The sequence below is a fragment of the Dasypus novemcinctus genome, chromosome 18 (assembly GCF_030445035.2).
Source record: "Dasypus novemcinctus isolate mDasNov1 chromosome 18, mDasNov1.1.hap2, whole genome shotgun sequence".
Taxonomy (NCBI): Eukaryota; Metazoa; Chordata; class Mammalia; order Cingulata; family Dasypodidae; genus Dasypus; species Dasypus novemcinctus.
The window spans coordinates 40,737,709-40,762,405 of record NC_080690.1 but is presented as its reverse complement, the minus strand read 5'-3'; the positions used below and the strand labels follow the sequence as shown (position 1 = coordinate 40,762,405).

The following is a 24,697-nucleotide window of genomic DNA, read 5'->3' as shown; positions in this document are numbered from 1 at the left end:
GGGACACCCCTGCATGGCAGGGCACTCTTTGCCGTGCATCAGCACTGATCATGGGCCAGCTCCACACGGGTCAAGGAGGCCCGGGGTTTGAACCGTGGACCTCCCATGTGGTAGACAGACGCCCTAACCACTGGGCCAAGTCCGTTTCCCCTACCCCCTTTTTGGTTTAGGAACGTTGAGTGATGCGAGAAAAAAGTAACCAAAGGAGAAATACATAAGGGGCTGCATACCTGGGTAAAGAAATGACCGTAAGTAAGGAAACCCAATTCTTTGGTCTAGATTTCTGTACAAATCTTATTTACCCTATTAGACCATGAATTCCTTTAGGGCATGTTCAGTTCCTTGATTTCTGCATCCGTCTGCAGTGGCAGGAAAACTGCCCAGAACCTAGGGGTCGCTCAATCATTTTGGAAGAAAGAACGCAACGAGCGCGAGCTGGCTGCAATCCCTCGCAGGGGCAGGAGGCGGTGCCAGCTCTTTACCAGCCAGGCTGCCGGCAGTTTTGGTCGCTCTGGCTGACCGTCCAACGCTAAACTCTGCGGCCAGTCCGTCGTTAGCCAATAGAAAACGGTCTTAGTTGGAGGGTTCGGAGGGCGTGCCCAATGAGCGTGGCGGGTCTAGGCAGGGGGCGGTGCGACTTGGAGGGGCAGTGAAGAGCGGTTGGGGTTAGGAGTTGGCGCTGTGGGCCGGTTTAGGGCTGTGGAGCTGAGATGCGGACGGGACCGAGGCGGTGACCGGAGCTACCGCACGACATGAACTCGCTGGAGCAGGCAGAAGGTAGGTTGAGTCTCTCCGGACGCCGGCGGGGCAGCGGACGGGCTGGAGCCACGGACACCCGGTTTGAGGGAGAGGAGGCCGCGGAAGATGGAAAGATAAATTTCTGGACATGGGGGCCGCCGGGCCTGGGCCAGGGGGCCATGGGGCTGCGGAACCCTGCCAGAAGCTGATGTCGGAGCTGGGGGTGGCGTGTTTGGGCCCCACCCCCGCCCTACTTCCACCTCCCGCCAGGTTAGGCCGTAGGGGTTCCTCGCCAGGCTCTACTTCATTAGCAAACATTACTTGAGTTTTATGCCTTGTGCGTGTGTTAGTTCACTTCACCTTCATTTTTATTCTAACCCCCACTAGTTGTTTTCCTCATTCTTCTTGTGGTTATTCTTACTCCGGGATAAGAAAATATTTCTTGGTCTCCTTATAAAATTTAAAAATGCAACTGTGGAAATGATTCCCCGCCTTGCTCATTAAGGGGGAAATACCTTGGACACCCCTGTGTTTTTAGTAAAGGCGTCGTCACTTGGATAGTGCCACGATCGCCTGTAGCCCATTGCAAGGGCAGTGTTTCTGTACATCCATTTATGGGTGCATTAGCAGTGTCAGTAAGACCAGTAAGACCAAACAGCAAGCAAAGCCGTTAATTAAATATAAAGAGCTAGGAAGTGGAAACCGGTAATCGCCAAATAGACCTCGCGGACTTTTGGTGTTAGGTAATTAATAGATAGTTCTAATACAAAGTTCTTGGTAACGACAGAACTAAACTCAATCTGCGTTTGATGCTTGTATTTGTAACCCCCACAATTCTAGGTTTTGGAGCCAGCTGCTGATTTTCCACATACCACTTTCTGAAACTTATAATCATGAATCACCCAATTTCCTGTACAATATATGAAATTGGAATTAAACCTGTTTCTGTTGTACGCTTAAATTTGTGGAAGTAAATGAAGTAAACAGTGCAGTTATACATGAAGCATTTAGAGTATCTAAAATTTCATTTTAATAGACTCAAACTAGTTAAAGTGACTAATTGGAAAATCGAAATCTTTTAACTTAGATCTCAAGGCTTTCGAGAGAAGACTTACTGAATATATTCATTGTTTGCAACCTGCCACTGGACGTTGGAGAAGTAAGTTCACTGAATTCTTTCAGGAAAAGAAACTGGCAATTGCTACTTTATTCCTGCCAAAGAATGATTTGCTTTAATGTAAACCTTTTGATTAACAAATGCTTGCTTTTAAGATGCCTCTAAACCATAAGATTTCCTTTTGTTTTGATTTTTTAAATTAACATTGTAAATGGTACATTATAAAGTAATCGTGAAGGGGAATTCATAATTGGTCACCCTTAAGAAAAATCTATTTGGTGTGGTTGAACTTTTTTTTATTAAAATATGTTATATTTTACTAAACAAATATCATAACTGATAAAAACAATAAATTTCAGTAGCCTGTGTTGCGACTTTACAATTTGCCTATATTCTGTTGAAATGAAGCTTTAATAAGCAAAATCATATTTTTAGTTACATATATACAAAGGCTATGAATTGAATAGGAGGAAATTACCCTTTATTTTTAAAAGAGCATAATTTTTCTTTGACCTAGGGGAAAAAATCATCTTCTTATTGTTCATAAACATCATGAGACTTCTGTATGAAAGGTGTGCTGCAAAATATGATTTGAAAGAATTGTTACTGCCCTTTTGACATGCAGGCAACTATACAAGTGATGACATCAGCAAACAAAAGACTTTTGCTAACCTTTGTTGGGACCAGTCTTAATTTCTTGGATTTTCATTATTGAAATGTAATTCATATCAAGGAAGTACAGCAGCATGCAGGGAAGTCATTTTGAATTATAACTCAGTTTGTAGAGCCAAAAGAACACTATTGAAGTTAGTCTTTTCTATGCCAGGATATTTTTGCATAATTTTTATTAGATCTGTTTGCAGAATTTTAATGTGAAGTGAGTACTGATTAATTAGAATTTACAAGGAATTGTTTTCTCAGGTGTTCTGGTTTACCTAGAGACCCCCCACCCCCAAACCTTTGTTTCATTGTTACTGAGAATCTTTTAAAATGTGGATTATGCTTTTTTGTCTCACAAAATGTAATGAACATACTTTACTTTTTCTTTGAGTCATGGACTTATATTTAAATGAAACTTGAGTAATGTACTAATCAAATGAAGGCGTGTGTATGAGGGCCCTTCTAAGTGGGTTTTGCTTTTGCTTTTGCTTCATTTCTTAAAAAATTAAATGTGTAGAATAGTATTTACTACTGGAAATGGGAACTTAGAACATAGTTTAGAAATACTCATTTTGTTATTAAATACCTAAAATGAGGTCGTTCTTCTGTGATTTACCTCTTCTAAAAGCACATCAGGAATTCTAGATAATTATAGTTTACTATATTTTTTTGTTCTTCGGCTCTTGATTTGTACATTTTAAAAACGTACGGAGTGGATGAAGCTCAAGTGCTTGGAGTGCCTGCTTTCCAAGTGCAAGGTCCTTGGAGTGCAAGGTCCTGGGTTGGATTCCCAGTACCTCCTAGAAACAAAGGGAAAAACCTACTCTTGGTGAGGAGTGGATGTGGCTCAGTTACTGGGCGCCTGCTCCCCATGTACAAGGTCCTGGGTCCCTGGTAGCTCATAAAAAAAATGTATGCACCCCAACTGGAAGACAATTGTCTTGAGCTCTAGAATATTAACCTAGTCTTGATGCCCTTTTACTATATTTTTATATCATTTATTTTTAACTTTTAGCTGTTGAGAATTTCCAAACAATTAATTCTAGCTTTGTAGAGAGAAGATGCAATTTATATATTCTGACCTTAGTCCTTTCAATAAATCTGATACTTGTGGTAGTCACTGTCAACACTGATTGCATACTTTCTAACACTGGCCTTTGTTTAATTCAGCTGCAGGCAGTTTTCTGTCCTGAAAGCGAAAACCTCTTTTCTGACTGAGTGCATTCAAAGAAGAGTTTTTGTTTGGCTTGTTTAGATTAGATGAGATTTTTTTTTATTTTTTAAGTTTGGGTTTATAAGATCTAAATTGTACAAACGTTGACAGTTATATGACATAGAATAAGTTTTGAGTAGTAATATGGCTTCAACCTCACTTCCTCAAGCTTCACAGTGTTTAGAGAATTGCTCAAGGTCATATGGCAACTCTCCTAATTCCTTAGTCCAGTGCATTTTCCATTTACTAAAGTGCTGCATCCTTCTGCTGTCATACAATAGGAAGTGGTGGTAGTTGTATCAAATATTAAGGATTATTTGCTTACTAATTTCGTGTTTATCTTTCATCAGTGCTTCTTATAGTGGTATCTGTCTGTACAGCTACTGGTGCATGGAACTGGTTAATAGATCCCGAGACACAAAAGGTAGAAGTTTTGTTTTAAAATCTTTAATAGATTAACTGAGATGATAGATATAGGATTGCTTTGTTAATTGTAAAGTATTGTTCAAATATTACCTATTACTAATAGTAATAATTATTATATTAAAATATGCTTTATATTAATTTGCTTAAGGAAAACCTAGGTTGGCTGGTTGGCTGTTGTAGATTAAGTATCTTTACAGGAAAATGGATTTAGGAAGTATTATTCCATTTAGATGACTTTTCATTCATTTCTGAACTTGCGTAGTACATTTTACATACTTCAATGTGAACATTTTCTCCTTTCTGCTTTGTTCATTTAATGTCATTGGTGCCGGTTTTATAAAATTACAACACTTTGTTCTATAAATCATCTTTGTTGTTAATACCTTCCTTCATTCTGTAAAGCATTTGAGATGACTTTTAGGAAGCACATGTGAAAAATAGCAGAATGTAAATATAATCAAAAGGCAGGCCTAGATAAAATACAGATTAGACTAGGAAGTCAAAACCAGGGTGGAAACAGTGTCACTGATTTGTAGGCCTTGTAGTCAGCACAATTGCCAGAAGTGAGTTATGAGTTAGTCTGTGAGTTACCTGATCAGTGAAGTCCCATTCAGTTCCATGGTTTTCATTGTCTATGAAGAGAATGCATATATCAGCTCTGTGAGAATGCAAAGCTTTTCTTTCTTAGCATTTATCTCTAAAATAATTTCTTCCCTGATGTTTAATGTCGGAGACCTTAAGAGATTTACCAGTTGACGCTGTCCAAGGATAATACCCCTATATGAAGCATCCTTCTGTTGAAGCTGATAGCATATTTCTCAAATTTGTACTTTCTAACTTCTGCTTTAATTTCAAACCCCAGCTTTTTTGTTAGAGAACCAATAGTCTCTAATTGTTCTGTGAACTGCCACCCCCCTAGCCAAGTATAATTCTGTTTAGGTAGTAATGATATTTTAATCTTATAATTTTTAACTCTCCTCCCCTTAAAAAAACAAAAACCAAAAAGCCTATAATTAAGTAGATGTTCCCAAGCTTTATAACTTTTTAGACTATGTGGAAGGTAAACCTGATGGTAAGGCTTTTGTCATTAGTTTAAATGGCAATTCAGATTGCCAGGGCTTTTTAGCATGTAATCTCCCTGCTTTATTGACTGAGGTGGAGACATAAAAGAATAGGAAGCAGGGGAGGGTGGAACTCTATGTTAATGGAGGCGTTTTCATGGCAGACAGGAAATTTCTGTGTGTTCATTTATAAAAATCTGATCCTTAGGCTGCTGCACTTGGTATTCATCTTTAGGGGAAGAGTAGAAGGAGGCTGGAAAGAAGATTGGAAAAGCTCTATCTTGGGAAATGAATCTGACTTCTAATTGGGAAAAATATAAGCTGATTTCAGCTAGTTGAGATCTTAATAAAACACAAAATTAAATGTAATTTGAAATAGGCCCCAAACTCTGTAGTTAATATAATTTTCTAAATTAGGTGAGAATATAACTATTAGCCTAAGGGTTGGCTCTGTATATTTCAGTGTTTAATAACCCTAAACCTAACAGAGTTTTAACCAGCAATTGTGTCTGTAACAGGAGTCACAAACTCAAAAGCCAGTGGCTGGCTGGAAGAAACCAGGGAGAGAATGAATATGGCAAACTGGAAAGTACGTGAATGCCTGATTTAAAGGGGATACCTGCTATGTGGATGTAGTTTATTGTTGCCATGGAGGAAAGAAGGCTGATACTTTATATTTTCTAATTAATATTAAAATTCAGCAAAGCACAATATTTGCTAACATGGTATAGGCCACATGAAATGTAGCTGACTTGTGGGGATTAAATTGTCCCCAGAGATTTTAAGAAGACATTCCCCTGGAATATTGACCTTTATTCAGGGTGTCATTCTTCTGGGAACCTCCTGATATTTTCAGCCTTTCATTTCTTTGACAAATTTATTTAACCGGTACCATGCTAGGCCTTGTGCTTTTCATAATTGATTCTCTGTCTTGAAACATGTACACATCTCTTGGTATGGGTATGGGAGTGCACTTAGCTTGGTTTTGTTGCTCCCATCTAAGTTACTAGTCCATTTGGTGTCTTTTTTTCATATTCACTAAATACTTGTCTTCTTTGCTTCTTCCATAAGCATTCCCTAGTAGTCTGGTTTTGGTGCCTGCTCCTCATTCAATCCTAGATCCTGGGCCCTTGTCTCTCTACATTTTCTTGTAGTCATATTTTGTCTTGTTTTCTACTCTTAGGTAATTACAGACAGACCTGAAATTAGCTGTTTCTTTATTGTATTCTAATTTCTTAAAGGATCGCTAATAATTGTTTTTATTTCCCTGTGTGAATGTCCCATGACTGTCTAAATTTCAGTAGTTTCAGAACCAAACTTGGGAACAGATGTGATTTATGCAGTTGAGCGCTTGCTTCCCACATGGGAGGTTTTAGGTTCTGTCCCTGGTGCTTCCTAAAAACAAAAAAAAAACCCAAACAGGTGAAAAAACCAACTCAGGGGAGCTGATATAGCTCAGTGGTTTAGTGCCAGCTTCCCAATAAGAGGTCTGGGGCTCATTCCCTGACCCCCTGTACCTCAAAAAAAAAAAAAGATGCAAACCTCAGTATTTGCTTCTACAGAGAGGAAGAATAATGCTGGAGCAGAGTTTCATAAGGATATATGAGAGTAGCCAGAAGATAGAATAGGTGCGATTAATGTGGTAGCATATGTGTGGAAATATGCCCAGAACTGAACATTGGGACCAGGTTATGGATGGCAGGGTTGGCTAAATTCTCTTAGGGAGCTTTTGTAACAGGGAAAGTAACTAGATCACATTTGGCTTGTGTTTTCATTCATTCAGCATCTCTTTATATCAAAGCGCTGTTTCAGATATTGAGAGGATAACAATGAATAAGACAGTATCCCTTTTCCTGTGGCGCTTACAATCTTGTGCTTTTTATATTGCTTTGCATTGATCTGATTATGTAGGAAGTGGTTGGTAAATATCTCTGTTAGGGTTGTTTTTTTTTAATTTAAAAATAGATTTATAATGGTTCAAGTATTTGGAATAAATGAGGGGAGCGTTGCTATATAGAAGTATAAAGCATACATTATTTTTATAGCATAGCAATACAGAAAACTAGGATTATTGGAAGTCTTCAAATCCTTCTAATTTAGATGATAAAGCAATTATATGTATTTACACACAAGCAGGGAGGTAGGAATTAGTATTATAAGAATTTTAACATTTTGATATTTCAAATTTTTCTTTTCCAGGTGTCCTTCTTCACGTCATTGTGGAATCATCCATTTTTTACCATTAGCTGCATTACTCTCATTGGCTTGTTCTTTGCTGGAATACACAAGAGAGTAGTTGCACCATCAATGTATCCTTTACTACTGATTGAGTTTTATTCTCTGAAGTACATTAAAGTAGCTCTTTGCATGATCTAGGTGATTGTTAAAAACTTATTCTAATGATAAATTTTCCTTTAACCACATTTATCCAGTATAGCTGCTCGATGTCGAACTGTATTAGCAGAGTATAACATGTCTTGTGATGATGTAAGTACTTTTTTTATTAGAAAATTATAGACATTTATGAAGGAACTGAAATGTTTAGGCTTTCGAAAAACATTTTATTAACAATAAATTGTGTCCATGTAATTAATAGTGGAAATTATCTAGTAGCATTGATTCTGAGACACATCCTTTACATTTCACCATCCTTGAAACTGAAATAATAATTTAATAATCAATGATGTTTTAACTGTTAAGTTGGCAGAGTTAACTTAATTTTTCTTAATAATATATAAAATAATTGTGCCTCTTACAATTCTGACCATCTTAGGTTCTGTGAAATACAGTGGCTGATATCAACAAAAATGGTTCATTGGATGCTTTTTTGTAAACTAATTTACTTAATGGTATTCTATATGTAGGATCTGGAATTAAGAGCATGTATTAGGGTTCTCTAGGGAAACAGAGTCAACAGGAAATACCTGTAAATAGTATGAGATTTTAAAGGGTCTCTCATGTGACTGTGGGGTAGCACAAGTCTAGGTTCTGCAGGCAGGCTGCAAACCAGGGGTGCCAATGAAAAGTCCAGTGAAGGTCCTTGATGAGTTTTTGGGAGATGTTGCCTGTCCAAAGATTATCTGGGAATTTCTCTCTGAAGGCTGAAATTCTTCCCCTTTTAAGACTTTCACCTGATCAGATAAAGTGTCACTCATTGCTGATGGCAATCTCCCTTGTTGATGTTGATGTAATCAGCCATCTATGCAGTAAAACTCACTGATGACTAAAGCCCCTAAATGTATTACAATTAGCCCCATGCTAATTGTATTACAATTAGCCCCATGCTTCCTTGACCAAACAACAGGGCACAATTACCTGGCCCAGTAGACACATTAGCCTAACCATCACAGAGTCATCGATTAATTTGGGGATTACAGACATAATGAATCTACTGTGTTTTAAAAAGTAGATCATGTACCAATGTGTGATGGATGGCATGTCTCATTTTGATTGGTAGTTTTCTGTTTTTTAAAGTAATTTAATTGAGATAGATTCACATACCATACAATTTATCCAAAGTACAATCAAGTAGCTTTTGTTTATTTTTTTTCAAGTGGCTTTTAGTATAATCAGTGTTGTACATTCATCACCACAAAAAATTTTAGAACAATTTCATTACTCCAAAAGGAAAACTCCACACCTCTTAGCAATCACCTCTCAGTCCCTCTATCCTTCTCCAGCCCTATATAACCACTAATCTAATTCCATCTTTAAAAATTAATTTATATTTCCATTTTATATAAATGGAATCATACAATATGTAGTACTTTGTATCTGGTTTCTTTCACTTAGCATTGTTTTTTTGTTTGTTTTTGCCTGATTAATGTCTTGTAACAGTAACATACATAACATTTATTCAGTTTTTTTTTCCCCAAACAAATCAATTTTATTGATACATATTAATAAAGCACACAATTCTTCCAAAGTATGCATTCAGTGGTATTTGGTATAATCACATACTTGTGTATTCATCACTTTAGTCATTGTTAGAGCATTTTCATTATTTCAGTAATAATAAACAACAGACAAATCCTCAAGAAAATTCACCTCTCAATCTCTCTATGCTTCCCCTGCTATACAAACCTGCTCTTTCTGGCTGTTCTTGCATAATTATTTATTTATTTTGTAGGTAGTTTTATTGAGGTATTCACATACGATCTATTGAAAGTGTATAATCAATGGCTTTTCTGTTATTATTTTTTAAATTTTTGGTCATCAGTGCCTTTTGTATAATCACAATGTTGTGCATTCATTACCACAAAAATATTTACAGCATTTTCATTACTCCAAAAAGAAAAGCTCCACATCCCTTACTTCTCAATCCCTCTGTCCTTCCCCAGGCCTACATAACCGCTAATGGAATTTCTTTATAAATTGAATTTATTTGCATTTTATATAAATGGAATCATGCAATATGTAGTGCTTTGTGTCTCGTTTCTTTCACTTGGTGTAACGTAGTTATATATTAACATTTTGTAGTGTTAAAATAATACTTGCTTAATTTAATTTCAAAGAAAAAGTCTTATATGCTATTTTACCCATATTCATATTTCACATATGACTTTGTTATGGTGTACAGTTCCATATTACATTGTTTAACTTCCTTTTTAATAACATATGTGACCTTTGACTTTCCCTTTAAACACATTTCATATCCACCTAATCGTACTGCTCATTATAGATATTATATTTGGCTTTCACCTTTTCTGTTTATTTCCAAAGGTTAGCACACCCTCTTTACCAATTCTGCACAGGTTCACCCTCAGCTTTCCATTCCCTAACCTCATTCTATTTTCTGTTGACCCATGTTCAAGTTATTAAATCCTTGTGATTACATAGTATATTTGTTTCATAATAGCACCATCATATAGTATTTGTTCTTTTGTGTCTGGCTTGCTTCACTCAACTTAATGTCCTCCAGGTTCATCCATGTTGTCATATGCTTCATGACTTCATTTCTTCTTATAGCTACATAATATTCCATTATGTGTATACACCACAGTTTATCCATTCATTGGTTGATGGACATTGACTTTGCTGCACTTGTTTATTAGCTCCAGTAGCTTTGTGGTAGACATTTCAGAATTTTCTAAATATAGGGTTATGTCACAAATAATGAGTTTTAATTCTTTTCGTATTTGGACGCCGTTTTTTTCTTGTCTAGTTGCTGTAGCTAAAACTTCTAGCACAATGTTGAATAACAGTGGTGACAATGGGCATCCTTTAGAGGGAAAGCTTTCCAACTTTTCCCCATTGAGTACAATGTTGACTGTGGGTTTTTCATATATGCCTTTTATCATATTGAGGAATTTTCCTTCTATTCCTATGTTTTGAAGTATTTTTATCTAGAATGGATGCTGGATTTTGTTGAATGCCTTGTCTGCATATATTGAGATGATCATGTGATTTGTTTCCTTCAATTTGTTAATGTAGTGTATTACATTAATTGTTTTTCTTATGTTGATCCAGCTTTGCATACCAGGAATAAATCCCACTTGGTTGTGATGTGCAAGTCTGTTGATATACTGTTTGATTCTATTTGCAAGTATTTTGTTGAGAATTTTTGCATCTGTGTGTTAGAGAGAGAGTTCTGTAATTTTCTTGTAGTTTCTTACTCTTTTTAATAGGATGATGTTGGCTACATAAAATGTGTTGGGTAATTTTCCCTCCTCTTCATTTTTTGGAAGAGTTTAAACAGGATCAGTGTTAATTCTTCTCAAAATGTTTGGTAGAAGCTGTGTGGTCCTTTGCTTTTCTTCGTTGGGAGATTTTTAATGACATTAAGTCTCTTTAAATGTGATTGGTTTGTTGTTGTAGTTCTTGTATCATCAGTGTAGGTTGTTTGTGCATTTCTAGGAATTTGTCCATTTCATCTAGGTTGTCTAGTTTATTGGCATACAGTTTCTCATAATAGCTTTTTTTTTTTTTTAGATTCATTTTTTATTTATTTCTCTCCCCTTCCCCCAGTTGTTTGCTCTCCGTGTCCATTCACTGTGTGTTCTTCTGTGTTCGCTTGTATCTTGTCAGCAGCACCCGGAATCTGTGTCTCATTTTTTTGTTGCGTCATCTTGCTGCGTCATCTCTCCATGTGTGCGGCCCCATTCCTGGGGCTGGCTGCACTTTTTTCGCCCTAGGCGGCTCTCATTACGGGGCTCGCTCCTTGCGCATGGGGCTCCCCTATGCGGGGGAACACCCCTGCACGGCACGGCACTCCTTGCGTCCATTAGCCCTGCACGTGGGCCAGCTTATCACACAGGTCAGGAGGCCCTGGGTTTGAACCCTGGACTTCCCATGTGGTAGGCGGACACTCTATTCGTTGAGCCAAATCTGCTTCCCAGATTTATATATTTTTTATTTATTTCTCTCCCCTCCTCCCCCGCCCATTGTCTGCTATTTGTGTCCATTTGCTGTTTGTTCTTCTGTGCCTGCTTGCATTCTTATCAGCGGCACCAGGTATCTGTGTCTCTTTTTGTTGAGTCATCTTGCCACGTCAGCTCTCCATGTGTGCATCACCACTCCTGGGCAGGCTGCACTTTTTTCGTGCTGGGCGGCTCTCCTTACAGGGCGCACTCCTTGTGTGTGGGGCTCCCCTACACGGGGGACACCCCTGTGTGGCCGGGCACTCCTTGCATGCATCAGTGCTGCATGTGGGCCAGCTCATCACATGGGTCAGGAGGCCCTGGGGTTGAACCCTCGACCTCCATGTGATAAGCAGATGCTCTATCCATTGAGCCAAAATCCACTTCCCCATAATAGCTTCTTAAGATCCTTTTTTATTTCTCTGGGGTTAGTTGTTACTGCTCCCTTTCATTTCTGATTATATTTATTTGTATCTTCTCTCCTTTTTTCTGTTAGTCTAGCTAAGGGTTTGCCAATTTTATTGATCTCAAAGAAACAGCTTTTGGTTGTTTTTATTTTTCTCTATTGTGTTTTTGTTCTCATTTTATTTCTGCTCTAATCTTTGTTATTTCTTTCCTTCTGGTTGCTTTTGGATTGGTTTGCTCTTTTTTTCCCCTAGTTTCTGTAGTTCAGTTAGGTCTTTGATTTCAGTTCTTTTTTAATATAAGAGTTTAGGGCTATAAATTTCCCTCAGGACTGCTTTTGCTGTATTCCATAAGTTTTGGTAAGTTGTGTTCTCGTTTCATTTCCCTCAGTATATATACTGATTTCACTTACATTTTCTTCTTTGACCCAGTGGTTATTTAGGCGTATGATGTATAGCCTCCACAGATTTGTGAATTTACCTCTTTCCTGTTGATTTCCTGTTTCATTCCATTATGAACTGAGGAGGTGCTTTGTGTAATTTCAGTCTTTTTATATGTATTGAGACTTGCATTGTGACCTAACATGTGGTGTGTCCTGCAGAAAGATCCATGAGCACTTGAGAAAAACATACAACCTGCTGAGTTTGTGTGCAACGTTCTATATGTCTCTTAGGTCTAATTTACCATATTTTTCAAGTACTCTGTTTCCTTATTGATCTTCTGTGTAGTTTTCTATTTAATGATGTGAGTGGTGTGTTGATGTTGCCAGCTATTTTTGTAGATGTCTATTTCTTCCTTCGTTTTTTCCAGAGTTTGCCTCATGTATTTTGGGGCACCCTGATTAGGTGCATAGATATTTATGATTTATTTCTTACTGGTGAATTGTCCCTTTTTTTAGTATACAATGGCCTTCTGTATCTAATAGCTTTTTTGCATTTAAAATCTGTTTTGTCTGATATTAGTATAGCTACATCTGCTCTTTTTTGGTTAGTTTTCTTGGAGTATTTTTTCAAACCTTTCACTATTGGTGATTTGTATCCCTAGGTCTAACTAAGATAAGTGTCTTGTAGGCAGCATATGGATGGCTTGTGTGGATTTTGTTAGTCATTCTACCAGCCTGTATCTTTTTTTTTTCCCCATAGGAAGGTACTGGGGATTGAACCAGTACATGGGAAGCCTTAAACCACTGAACTACATACATCCACTCCCCAGCTTATATGTTTTAATTGGGGAGTTAAATCCATTCACATGCAATGATTTTACTATAAATATATTATTTACTTCCACCATTTTATTCTTTGATTTTCATATGGTGACTCTTTTCTTCTATTTTTTGGTTTTCCTATTATTCTTTCTTTTATTCTCTCCTCCAAGCTCCTCTCTCCTGTCTTCTTTCAGGCTCTAAGACTTCCTTTAATATTTCCTGCAAGGGTGGATTCTTTTTTACAAATTCTCTTATTTTCTGTTTATTTATTAATATTTTAAACTCACCTTCGTTTTAGAAGACAATTTTGCTGAGAAGAATTTTCGGCTGGCAGTTTTTTCTTTCAGCATTCTAGTCATACCATAGCACTTGTTTCCCATCTCCATGGTTTCTGATAAGAAGTCCACTCTAAGTCTTTCTGGGCATCCCTTGTATGTAATGGTGGCTTCTCCCTTGCTGCTCTCAGAATTTTTTTTAACAAATTTTTTTATTGGTACATATTAATAAAGCATGCAGTTCATCCAAAGTGTACATACAGTCAGTGAATTTGATATAATCACATAGTTGTGTTTTCATCACTTCAGTCATTACAAGAGCATTTTCATTATTTCAATAATAATAAAAAACAGACAGACAAAATTCTTCATTTCTCAATCTCTCTGTGTATCCCCTGCTGTATGTAGCTGCTATTTCTGTCTATTCTAGCACAATTATTATTTATCTTTTAATCCATTTTTTTGGAGTAATGAAATAATTCTAAAATTTTTATGATGATGAATGCACAACATTTATTATACTGAGCACTATTATACACTTTATTATAGATAGATCATGTGTATGGGAATTTTCTCTATATCTTATGTTTGACTTCTGCGTAATATGTGTCTTGGAGTAGGTCTATTCTCATTTATTCTGATTGGGATATGCTGTGCTGCTTAGACATGTAAGTTCATTTCTTTCATGAGAGTTGCAAAATTTTCAGCTATTTTGTCCTCAAATACTCTTCTGCCCCTTTTCCTTTCTCTTCTTCTGGAACTCCCATAACATGTATGTTGTTGGATTTTGTGTAACCATTCAATTCCCTCGCCCCTGCTCAATTTTTTCCATTTTTTTTCCCTCACTGTTCTATTTTCAGTATCTCTTATTCTTTCTTCTGTCATATTGAGTCTGCTGTTGTATGTCTCTATTCTTTTTGTTTTTGTTTTTGTTTTGAGGTGCTAGGACAGGAATTGAACCTAGGACTTCATTTGTTGAAAGCTGACACTCAACCAGTAAGCCACATCAGTTCCCCTGAGTATGTTTTTTCATTTGTTTGCTTTGGTTGGTTTGTTTTTGTTTTTAGGAGGATCGGAGGACTAAACCTGGGACCTTCCATGTGGGAAGCAGGCACTCAACTGCTTGAGCCACATCAGCTTCCCTCTAATGTGCTTTTGATCTTAACTATTGTGTCTTTCAATTCCCATGAGCTCTGGGTTTTCAGGTTTTCAAATTCTTCTTTCTGCTCGCTCAGTGTCTTCTTGATTTCATTTATGCCTTTAGGAATATTATCCTTCAACTCAATCATTTGATTTCGGAAGTTTATGTGCATCTTGTTGATTAGGTGTCTGAAATCTTGTGTCTCTTCTGGGGCTTTGATATATTCCTTTTCTTGGGTCATGTCTTCCCTTTCCTTAGTATGGCTTGTAATTTTTTCTGATATCTAGGCATCTGATTAGGATAGTGTGTTTACTCAGATGCTCAATTTCTTTCTCTTTTGTAGGGATTTAGTGGTGGGAGGCTGTCAGTTACTGCTGTTCTTCGCTTCCAGGTTCAGCCTGTTCCAGGTCTTTAGGATTGTCCCTGTTAGTTGTTCAAAACTGGGCTCTGGACCCAGTAAGGGGTTGTAGATCTGTTTTGAAGGACCTTGGAGAGGGAGGCCTTAAACGCTGGGAAAAGCTGCTTATTTACTTTTAATTTTCTCACGTGCACTTCTTCATCGGGCAGTAGATGGTGCTCTTCGGCAGCTGTCTCAGTTCATAGGCAGGTTGGACTGCAGAATGGACTGAATCAGTGCGACAGAGGATCCTTCCTGGAGACTAAGAGCCTTGCAATTCAAACTTAATAAGATGTTTCTCCAACTTTGCTGGCAGTCCCTTCCTTTCCCGGATAGGAAGTAATTCCACTCTCATCTATATCCTCGAGAACCTGTCCTGGTCAGTAGGGAGGGTGATTGAGATGGTCAGATCTCTAGTCCTGTGTTAGTTCCCAGGGCAAATAATGGTGCGACCCCACCCAGTCTGAAGGACTTCTGTAGACCAAATTTGTGGTCCAAAGGCTGAATTAGCCTTATGCTGTGCTCTCCCTTTTCCTGGGGAAGTGGTTCTCTGCAGCCCCCTTTGTCTGTAGCTAATGGCCTGAAAATCCAAAATTGTCTGCTTCTAGTATGTGGGAAGCGTGCTGGCAGCTGCAGCTGCAGTTTCCACTCACAGCCCAGCAAAGGAGATTCTTTTCCCTATGCCCCTTTCTGTTCTGGATGGTGTCCAGCTTTCCCCTGGTGTCCTAAACCCTAGAACATTTTTTCCCAGGCCATTTCTACCTATCTTTTTCTGGGAGAGGAGAGTCCTGCATCTTTTTAATCCATCATCTTCCTGGAGTCAGTAATTTAAACACCTTTTTTTAAAAAAAGAAAAAAGAAAAGAAAGAAAAACAGGTAATATGTATTTATTATTAAAAATTAGAGTAAACAGCAAAAAGAAAAATATTACATCAGGAAGACAAATGGATCAATGGAAATGAATAAAGACTGAACACTAAATTTTTTAAAAAATAGAAATAAAAGGAAGCATAAAAAAAGAAGTAACAGTAATATTTCAATTCAGTAGGGAAGGAATAGGCTATTTAGTATGTTGAGATAGTTGGCTCTTCATTTGTAAAAAATGAATTTAGATCTCTATCTCATAATGAAAACTAAATTTGGAAAAATTATAGATTTTTTTCAAAGTGGTAAGTGTGCAGAAAGTTGCACACATTCTTTTATAAAAACATTTGAAGAAAATACAGAGGGAAACGGACTTGGCCCAGTGGTTAGGGCGTCCGTCTACAACATGGGAGGTCCACGGTTCAAACCTCGGGTCTCCTTGACCCGTGTGGAGCTGGCCCACGCGCAGTGCTGATGCGCACAAGGAGTGCCGTGCCACGCAGGGGTGTCCCCCGTGTAGGGGAGCCCCACGCGCAAGGAGTGCACCCCGTAAGGAGAGCCGCCCAGCGCGAAAGAAAGTGCAGCCTACTGAGGAATGGCGCCGCCCACACTTCCCGTGCCGCTGAGGACAACAGAAGCGGACAAAGAAACAAGACACAGCAAATGGACACAGAACCACGGGGGGTGGGGGTGGGGAGGTGGGAATTAAATAAATAAATCTTAAAAAAAAGAAAAGAAAATACAGAATGTTTTATGATCCCTTCATAAGACACAAAACAAATCCCATAATGGAAAAAGATGGATAAGTTTTATTGCATCAAAATATGAAACTTGTACAGCAAAAAGCTTGACCTTAAACAATGATTAGAAGAAAGTATTTGGAAGGTAGAAGATAGTATCCAGAATATTTAAAGGCTTATTAAATATCATTAAGAGAAAAGCTGCTAGACTTCATCAGTCATAAGGGAAGTGCAAATCAAAGCACTTCTTCACACCCAGTAGGATGATACTTCTTCACACCCAGTAGGATGAGATACTTCTTCACACCCAGTAGGATGACTGAAATCAAAAGGTCTCATGGTAAATGTTATCAAGGATGAGGAGAAATTGGAACCCTCATGCACTACTGGTGGGAATGTAAAATGGTGCAACCAACCACTTTGAAAAATAATCTGGCAATTTTTCAGTCAATTAAACATAAAGTTACCATGTGACCCAGCAATTCCACTCCTAGGTAGAATGAAAACTGAAAATAATGGAAAGTGAAATGAAAATATATGTCCATTCAAAAACTTGTACTTGAATGTTTGTAACATCATTCATACTAGCAGACACTAGAAACAACTCAAATGTCTATCAGCTAATGAATGGATAAACATATATCCATGCAATGGAGTATTATTCAACCATAAAAAGGGGATGAAGTACTGATTGATGCTTCAGCATGGATGGATCTTGAAACCATTATGCTAAGTGGAAGAAGTCATTCACAAAAGACCACATAAATTATTCCATTCATGTGAAAAGCCCAGAAAAGAGAACTCTATAGATGGATAAATTAATGCTTGCTTAGGACAAAAAGCTGAGGTGTATAAGGAGTTGATAACTAAAACATAAGCAGTTTATTTCTTTTTTTAAAGATTTTTAATTTATGACCCCCTCGTTTTGCGCTCGCTGTCTGCTTTCTGTGTCCATTCGCTTCTGTGTCTGCTTGTCTTCTCTATAGGCGGCACTGGGAACCAATCCTGAGACCTTCCAGAGTGGGAGAGAGGCACACAGTCTTTTGTGCCACCTCAGCTCCCTGGTCTGCTGCGTCTCTTATTGTCTGTCCTCTGTGTCTCTTTTTGTTGCATCGTCTTGCTGTGCCAGCTCTCCACATGGGCTACCACTCTGCATGGGCGAGCTCTCCACTTGGGCCAGCTCTTCACATGGGCCAGTTCGCCTTTACCAGGAGGCCCCAGGACTTGAACCCTGAACCTCCTATGTGGTAGATGGGAGCTAATTCACTTGAACCACATCCGCTTCCCCACACTTTTTTTGAGGACATGAAAATGTCCTAAAATTGACTCGTGAACATCGCATATGTATCTATGAATATATGAAAAACATTGGATTATGTACTTTATTTTTTAGAAGATTTATTTCTGTCGCTACCCCCCCCACCCCGCCCCAGTTGTCTGTTCTTTGTCTATTTGCTACTGCTGCTGCTTTGTCCACTTCTGTTGTTGTCAGCAGTACGGGAATCTGTTTTTCTTTTTGTTGCATCATCTTGTGTGTCAGCTCTCCGTGTTTGCGGCGCCATTCCTGGGCAGGCTGCACTTTTTTTCACGCTGGGCAGCTCTTCTTACGGGGCGCACTCCTTGCCCGTGGGGCTCCCCTACGCAGGGGACTCCCCTGCATGGCACAGCACTCCTTGCGCGCATCAGCACTGCGCATGGGCCAGCTCCACACAGGTCAAGGAGGCCCGGCGTTTGAACCACGGACCTCCCATGTGGTAGACGGATGCCCTAACCATTGGGCAAAGTCTGCTTCCCTGGATTATGTACTTTAAATGGAGGAATTTGTATAGTGTGTGAATTCTATCTCACTAAAGCTGTTTACCAAAATATGAATAAGAAAACACCAACAGTAAATTTTATTTATTTATTTTAAAGATTTGTTTTATTTCTTCCCTTCCTCCCATCCTCGCCAGTTGTCTGCTCTCTGTGCCCATTCACTGTGCATTCTTCTGTGTCCACTTGTATTCTTGTCAGTGGCACTGGGAAACTGTGTCTCTTTTTTGTTGTGTTATCTTGCTGCATCAGGTCTCTTTGTGTGTGGTGCCACTCCTGGGTAGGCTACACTTTTTTTCGCATGGGGTGGCTCTCCTTTCGGGGCGCACTCCTTGTGCGTGGGCTCACCTATGCAGGGGACATCCCTGCATGGTACAGCACTTCTTGAGCACATCAGCAGTGCTCATGGGCCAGCTCCACATGGGTCAGGAGGCCCCGGATTTGAACCCTGGACCTCCCATGTGGTAGGCAGATGCTCTATCAGGTGAGCCAAATCTGCTTCTCAACAGTAAATTTTAAAAGGGGGAAAAGGAATCTCTGAAATCACAGAAGAGTAAACACAAATGGCCAGTACACACATGTAAAGACTGTACAACCCCATTAGTAATGAGGAAAATGCAAATTAAAACTATAGTGAAGCTGGTATTTGTTTTTCCTGTTAGGTTGGCAAAGAATAATTTTTTTTTCCTCTCCTCTTTCCTTCCCGCCCCCCCCGCCCCAGTTGTCTGTTCTCTGTGTCTGTTTGCTACATGTTCTTTGTTCGCTTCTGTTGTCAGTGGCACGGGAATCTGTTTCTTTTTGTTGCGTCATCTTGCTGTGTCAGCTCTCCGTGTGTGTGGCGCCATTCCTGGGCAGGCTGCACTTTCTTTCGTCCTGGGTGGCTCTCCTTACGGGGCATACTCCTTGCGCTCGGGGCTCCCCTACGCGGGGACACCCCCGCATGGCATGGCACTCCTTGTGCGCATCAGCACTGCTCGTGGGCCAGCTCCACACAACTCAAGGAGGTCCGGGGTTTGAAACGTGGACCTCCCATGTGGTAGACAGACACCCTAACCACTGGGCCAAGTCCGCTTCCCAAAGAAGAAATTTTTTGTTAATTTCAGTGTGAAATGCATTTGCCCATAGACTAGATTGGACATGTAAATTGATATGGCCTTTTTAGAGGACAGCTTTTCATTGTTATATTAAAATGTAAAATGTGCATGCCTCATGAATTAATTATTCTGCTTCTCATCTACCCAAGGCAAGGATAATTACACATGTACACAAGGATGCAAGTACAGGGTCGTTCCGGTTGTACAAATTTGCAGTAGTGAAAACATGGAAACAATTTTTACATTTCTCAATAGGGGGTGGTATAGCCATACCATAGTAAACCAAAAATAGATCTCTAAAACATAATACTAAGTGTAAAAGGCAGGTTACTGAATAATATGCTTAGTTTCTTTTTTCTGAGAAACATTTTACTTAGGAAATTATAAGCCTAACAAAAGTAGAAGAATATAATGAACTCCTCTGTACCTGTTGTCCAATGTCAACAATGATCAACTCATTGCTATTCTTGTTTCATTGGGATGCCTACCAACCTTCCCCTTCCATTGGATTAGTTTGAAGCAAATCTGTGTAGATCATCTGTAAATATTTCAACATGTTAAACACGATATTTTTTTATATATGAATGTCAGTCCTTAGAAAATGATCTGGAGGAATTCATTCCAAAACTGGTTTCTTCTGGAGAGAGGCCTAGAATTTGAGGTAGATGGAAAAGATGACTTTACTTATGTGTATCATTTGAGTTTTTATTATGAGATTAACACTAATGTCTTACACATAATTAAAAGTAGATTGAAAATATATTAACCATGTGTAAACAAGTAGTGGTTTATTCATACAGTGGGTTTGCAACAATATAAAAAGGTAACAACTACTTAGACATGGAGTATCACGGACAAATCTCAGAAACATACTGAGTGGAAGAAGTCAGATGCAAAAAAAAAACACTCTATGATTCCATTTATTTAAAAATCAAAGACAGGCTAAACTAATTTCTAGTAAGAAGTCAGAAAAGTGGTTATGTCCGTGCAGAGAGAGGGGGATACAGTTGATGAGGTTTCTAAAAGCTTGATCAGGGTGTTGGCTTAAGACTGTTTACAACATTTTACTTTATATAAATTTTACCTCAGTGGAACTGGGAAAATTGGTATCAGAGCTACTAAATACCAAGGAATTTTAAAAAGTTAATGACAATTTAAGTGCAAGTGAGAATCAAGAGAAGTAACCATAATACTGTTGACTGTTTTGACTTGAGGATAAAAATAAAATAAAACTGATTAAGACCACCTGGAATCTCACCAGCCAGAGATAATAGCCATGTTTTGTATTTTGTTGTATATAGTTATTGGCATTTTTTAAAAGCAGGATTTTAGAGAGTTTTGAAACTTGCTTCTTTGGTGCAATATAACTTAGAATAATAGCTTCCATTTGAATGTAACCATGTGCCAATCCTGGGCTTATCCTTTAGCTGCATTACCTCAGTTCAGGTCTTCCATCTTGTTTAATTGCATATTATCCCATTTTATGGATGTACCATAATTTAATCCTCCATTGAATATATAGATGTTATATATTTTCCTTATTATATATGTTTGTTGCCTGTCTTCTCCATTAGAACTTAAGCTCCATGAGAGTAGGACTTTGTCTTGTTCATTATTGCATGCCTAGAAACTTAGCACAGGGCCTGATACTCGAAAATTGTTGACTAATTGAACTAACAACAATTAATATGTACATTTTTATGCTCCCATCTAGTTTCCTTCAGGTAAATTCAGAGAGGTACAGTTGTTAGATTATTTCCCTCTCTCCCTCCCTCCCCTCCCAGTTGGCCCTCCCAGTTAAACCAACTTATACTGAACGCCAGCATTCACCAGCATGCTCCACACGTCAAATTAATTTTTCCCCCTTTTTGGAGGTACTGGGGACCTTGTACTTAGGAAGCAGGTGCTCAACCACTGAGCTATACCCACTCCCTGATTTACTTTTTTTTTTTTTAAGATTTGTTTATCTCTTCCTACCCCCTTGCTGTTTGCACTTGCTGTGTCTGTTTATTTTCTTTGTTTCTTTAGAAGGCACAGGGAACTGAACCCGGAACATCCAGTGTGGGAGGGAGGTACCTAATTGCTTGAGCCACCTTTGTTCCCTGCTTTGTTGTGTCGAATGTTTTTCCTCGTGTCTCGTGTCATCTTGTCACATCAGCTTGCTTTTCCTGCCCATCCTCTTTATGACGTACTAGAAACTTCCGCTCCATGCTTTGTTGTGTCTCTAATTATGTTTTTCTTCTTGTGTCTCTTGTTGCATCATCTTTTGTCAGCTTGCTGCACCTGCCTGTCACGCCAGTTCGCTATCTTTTTTAGGAGGCATTGGGAACTCATGTGGTAGGCGAGAGCCCAATTGCTCATGCTCCATCCGCTTCCCCCATTTGCTTTTTTTTTTTTTTTTAAGATTTATTTTTTATTTATCTCCCCTTCCCTCCCTGCCCAGTTGTCTGCTCTCTGTGTCCATTCACTGTGTGCTCTTCTGTGTCTGCTTGTATTCTTGTCAGCAACACCAAGAATCTGTGTCTCTTTTAGTTGAGTCATCTTGCTGCATCAGCTCTCCCTGTGTGCGGCACCACTCCTGGGCAGCTATTCTTATGGGGTGCACTCCTTGCGCGTGGGGCTCCCTTACATGGGGACTCCTTGTATGCATCAGCACTCCTTGCACACATCAGTACTGCACGTGGGCCAGCTCATCACACGGGTCAGGAGGCCCTGGGTTTGAACCCTAGACCTCCCATGTGGTAGGTGGATGCTCTATCCATTGAGCCAAAAACACTTCCCTCTATTTGCTTTTTTTTTTAGATTTATTTTTATTTATTTCTCTCCCCTTCCCCCCACCCCCAGTTGTCAGTTCTCTGTGTCCATTTGCTGCGTGTTCTTCTTTGTCCACTTCTATTATTGTCAGCAGTACGGGAATCTGTGTCTCTTTTTGTCACATCATCTTGCTACGTCAGTTCTCCCTGTATGTGGCGCCATTCCTGGGCAGGCTGAACTTTCTTTCACACTGGGTGGCTCTCCTTACGGGGCACACTCCTTGTGCATGGGGCTCCCCTACGCTGGGAACACCCCTGCATGGCACAGCACTCCTTGCATGCATCAGCACTGCGCATGGGCCAGCTCCACCTGGGTCAAGAGGCCCAGGGTTTGAACCGCGGACCTCCCATGTGGTAGACGGACGCCCCATCCATTGGGCCAAGTTCACTTTCCCCTCTATTTGCTTTTTAACTTGAGGAAATGGAAGCATTTTATGTTGGAAAAGGAGACATGCTTTGCTCCAATATATAGTGTTAATATTTTATATAATAAACTTCAAAGCATAAGTTAATCTATAGAGGTTGCAATTTTATTTTATCAAGTGGCTTGATTGATTTCCAGGTAGCCAATAAGCAGGGAAGTCATCAGATAAAGATGTATATGCTCATGTGTTTTAAAGTAATAAAGGTTTCAGGTGAAAGCTCAACCCAAAGAAAACTTCAAAACTGTAATTATAAATTTTTAGTCTTGACTAAGTATACAGAGGTATTCTGATTCCTTGTGAATCTTTTTAATTTTTAAAAAATTTACAGGTAGTGTTGATGTTTTTAATATAACTGTGTACTGATTTATTTTATTTTATTTTTTTACAGACAGGAAAACTAATTTTGAAACCTAGGCCTCATGTTCAATAACAGTCTGCACTCATTTTTATGGGACCTAAAACAGCCTTTCTTCAAATAAGTGATACAGCAAAAAGCCATAAAGGATTCCTTTTCCAGTTGGATATATGAACGTCATAGCAACAACTGACAAGAAGTGTGCAATATTTACCCAAATTATCTTAATGATGATGACTCACATTATCCGTGCTTTTGGTACCTTTGATTACCTGTGTTTCAGTATTAGTGTCACTTTAGTACTTCAGATCTTGCAAATTATTTTTGCAAATGAAGTATGTATGTATGTTACTAAGTTAAACTTAGAACCAGAACCTCATTCAGTTTTTATAATGTATTTTTGCAAACTACTGTAAATAGCAAATCAATGCCAATGTTAAAGAGGGAAAGATTGTGTGGACTTCGTTCTCCTGCACCAGTATTTCAGGAACATCTACTTGGTATTCCCACAGCTCTTTAAAACCAACTATTGTGTATAGCTGTGCCTTTCATTCTTGTGCTCCTCTCTTTTAATCATACTGCAGGAAAAACATCAGATTGCTCTTAGACTGAGGAAAACTCATCTCCATTATGTTGTAAGAAATTATAGATGTTTTGAGAAATAATTTTTGTTAAACCACATACTGAACTTCAGCCACTATTGTGGTTATATTTTTCAGTTCATTGTTTTCATTTAATGCGAAATATACTTTGTATTTTTTTAATAATTTTAAGAACACTACAAAGGCTTCTGAATATACAAATTCAGCTATAAATTATGTATCGTCTGGGAATTTGATAGTTATATTGTTTTAGATAATTGGATTTTATACTGTGCTAGACATGCTATTATCCTAGTATTCCACAGGTGTAATTGAGCATCCTACTCCATCACAAGGATAACACGGGAGCGGTGCCACAAACTAGAGTCTACAATTCTCACTGTTTAGAGAGTGTAAATGACATACTGTGTATGCATAATAGCCACATGTACTATTAGAGTTCTTAAAATTAAACTATTGGGATTGCTATAAATATTTTAAAGTACTGGAGGTGCCTTTTTACCTGTTTGAGATTTTGAAAAGGTTTAAATTACTTCATGAGCAATCTTTTAAATTGCATTTATCATAAGGCTAAAAATCAAATAACAGGACAAAAACTTTTTAACAAGGCTGCCATTTAACTTAAAATGTGTCCATCTTGGCTTTCACATATATAAATTTTATTCTGTGAACTGCGGCAATAAAACCCTCTGCTCCTAAAATGTCTTAAGAGGGTATTCTATATATTCAGCGTTGTTTTATTTTCTGTAAATTTTGTAGGTAAATATGTGAATAAAAAAATACTTTATATATATTTAGTGATTGGGCTTTTTCCTTGGTTTATTAAAAAGGCTGTAACCCTGAAAATTTAAAAGGAAAAAACATTGCATGTGTCACATACAGACTAGTTACCACTGAGATGTTTTAACTATCCAATAGAGCATATTTTAAATAGCAATTTTAAGGTCCCAGTTTATTAGGCTATGATTACTTTTGTTCATCATTGTCTAATATTTG

The 24,697-nt window shown here is 38.5% G+C and overlaps 1 protein-coding gene across 2 annotated transcripts; it reads left to right on the top strand.

Moving 5' to 3' along the window:
• Positions 1-621: 621 nt before the first annotated feature.
• On the top strand, positions 622-24,494 carry CNEP1R1 (CTD nuclear envelope phosphatase 1 regulatory subunit 1). 2 transcript variants are annotated; one of them, XM_071209175.1, is made up of 7 exons: positions 644-777; positions 1,826-1,897; positions 4,079-4,152; positions 5,734-5,804; positions 7,415-7,524; positions 7,648-7,702; positions 23,133-24,494. In XM_071209175.1, the coding sequence occupies exons 3-7, from the start codon at positions 4,119-4,121 to the stop codon at positions 23,172-23,174; spliced, it is 312 nt and encodes a 103-aa protein (XP_071065276.1). In that variant the 5' UTR covers positions 644-777; positions 1,826-1,897; positions 4,079-4,118; the 3' UTR covers positions 23,175-24,494. The 2 variants fall into 2 exon arrangements, with proteins under 2 accessions (XP_058136028.1, XP_071065276.1); XM_058280045.2 differs by lacking the exon at positions 5,734-5,804 and having other exon boundaries at positions 622-777.
• The last annotated feature ends 203 nt before the right edge of the window (positions 24,495-24,697 follow it).

Excerpts from the sequence above, each read along its gene's own strand:
- CNEP1R1 (XM_058280045.2), top strand. The coding sequence starts at position 753 with ATGAACTCGCTGGAGCAGGCAGAAG. Across the intron at positions 778-1,825 it reads CTCGCTGGAGCAGGCAGAAG|ATCTCAAGGCTTTCGAGAGA; the intron begins GTAGGTTGAGTC and ends CTTTTAACTTAG. Across the intron at positions 7,525-7,647 it reads AGAGTAGTTGCACCATCAAT|TATAGCTGCTCGATGTCGAA; the intron begins GTATCCTTTACT and ends ACATTTATCCAG.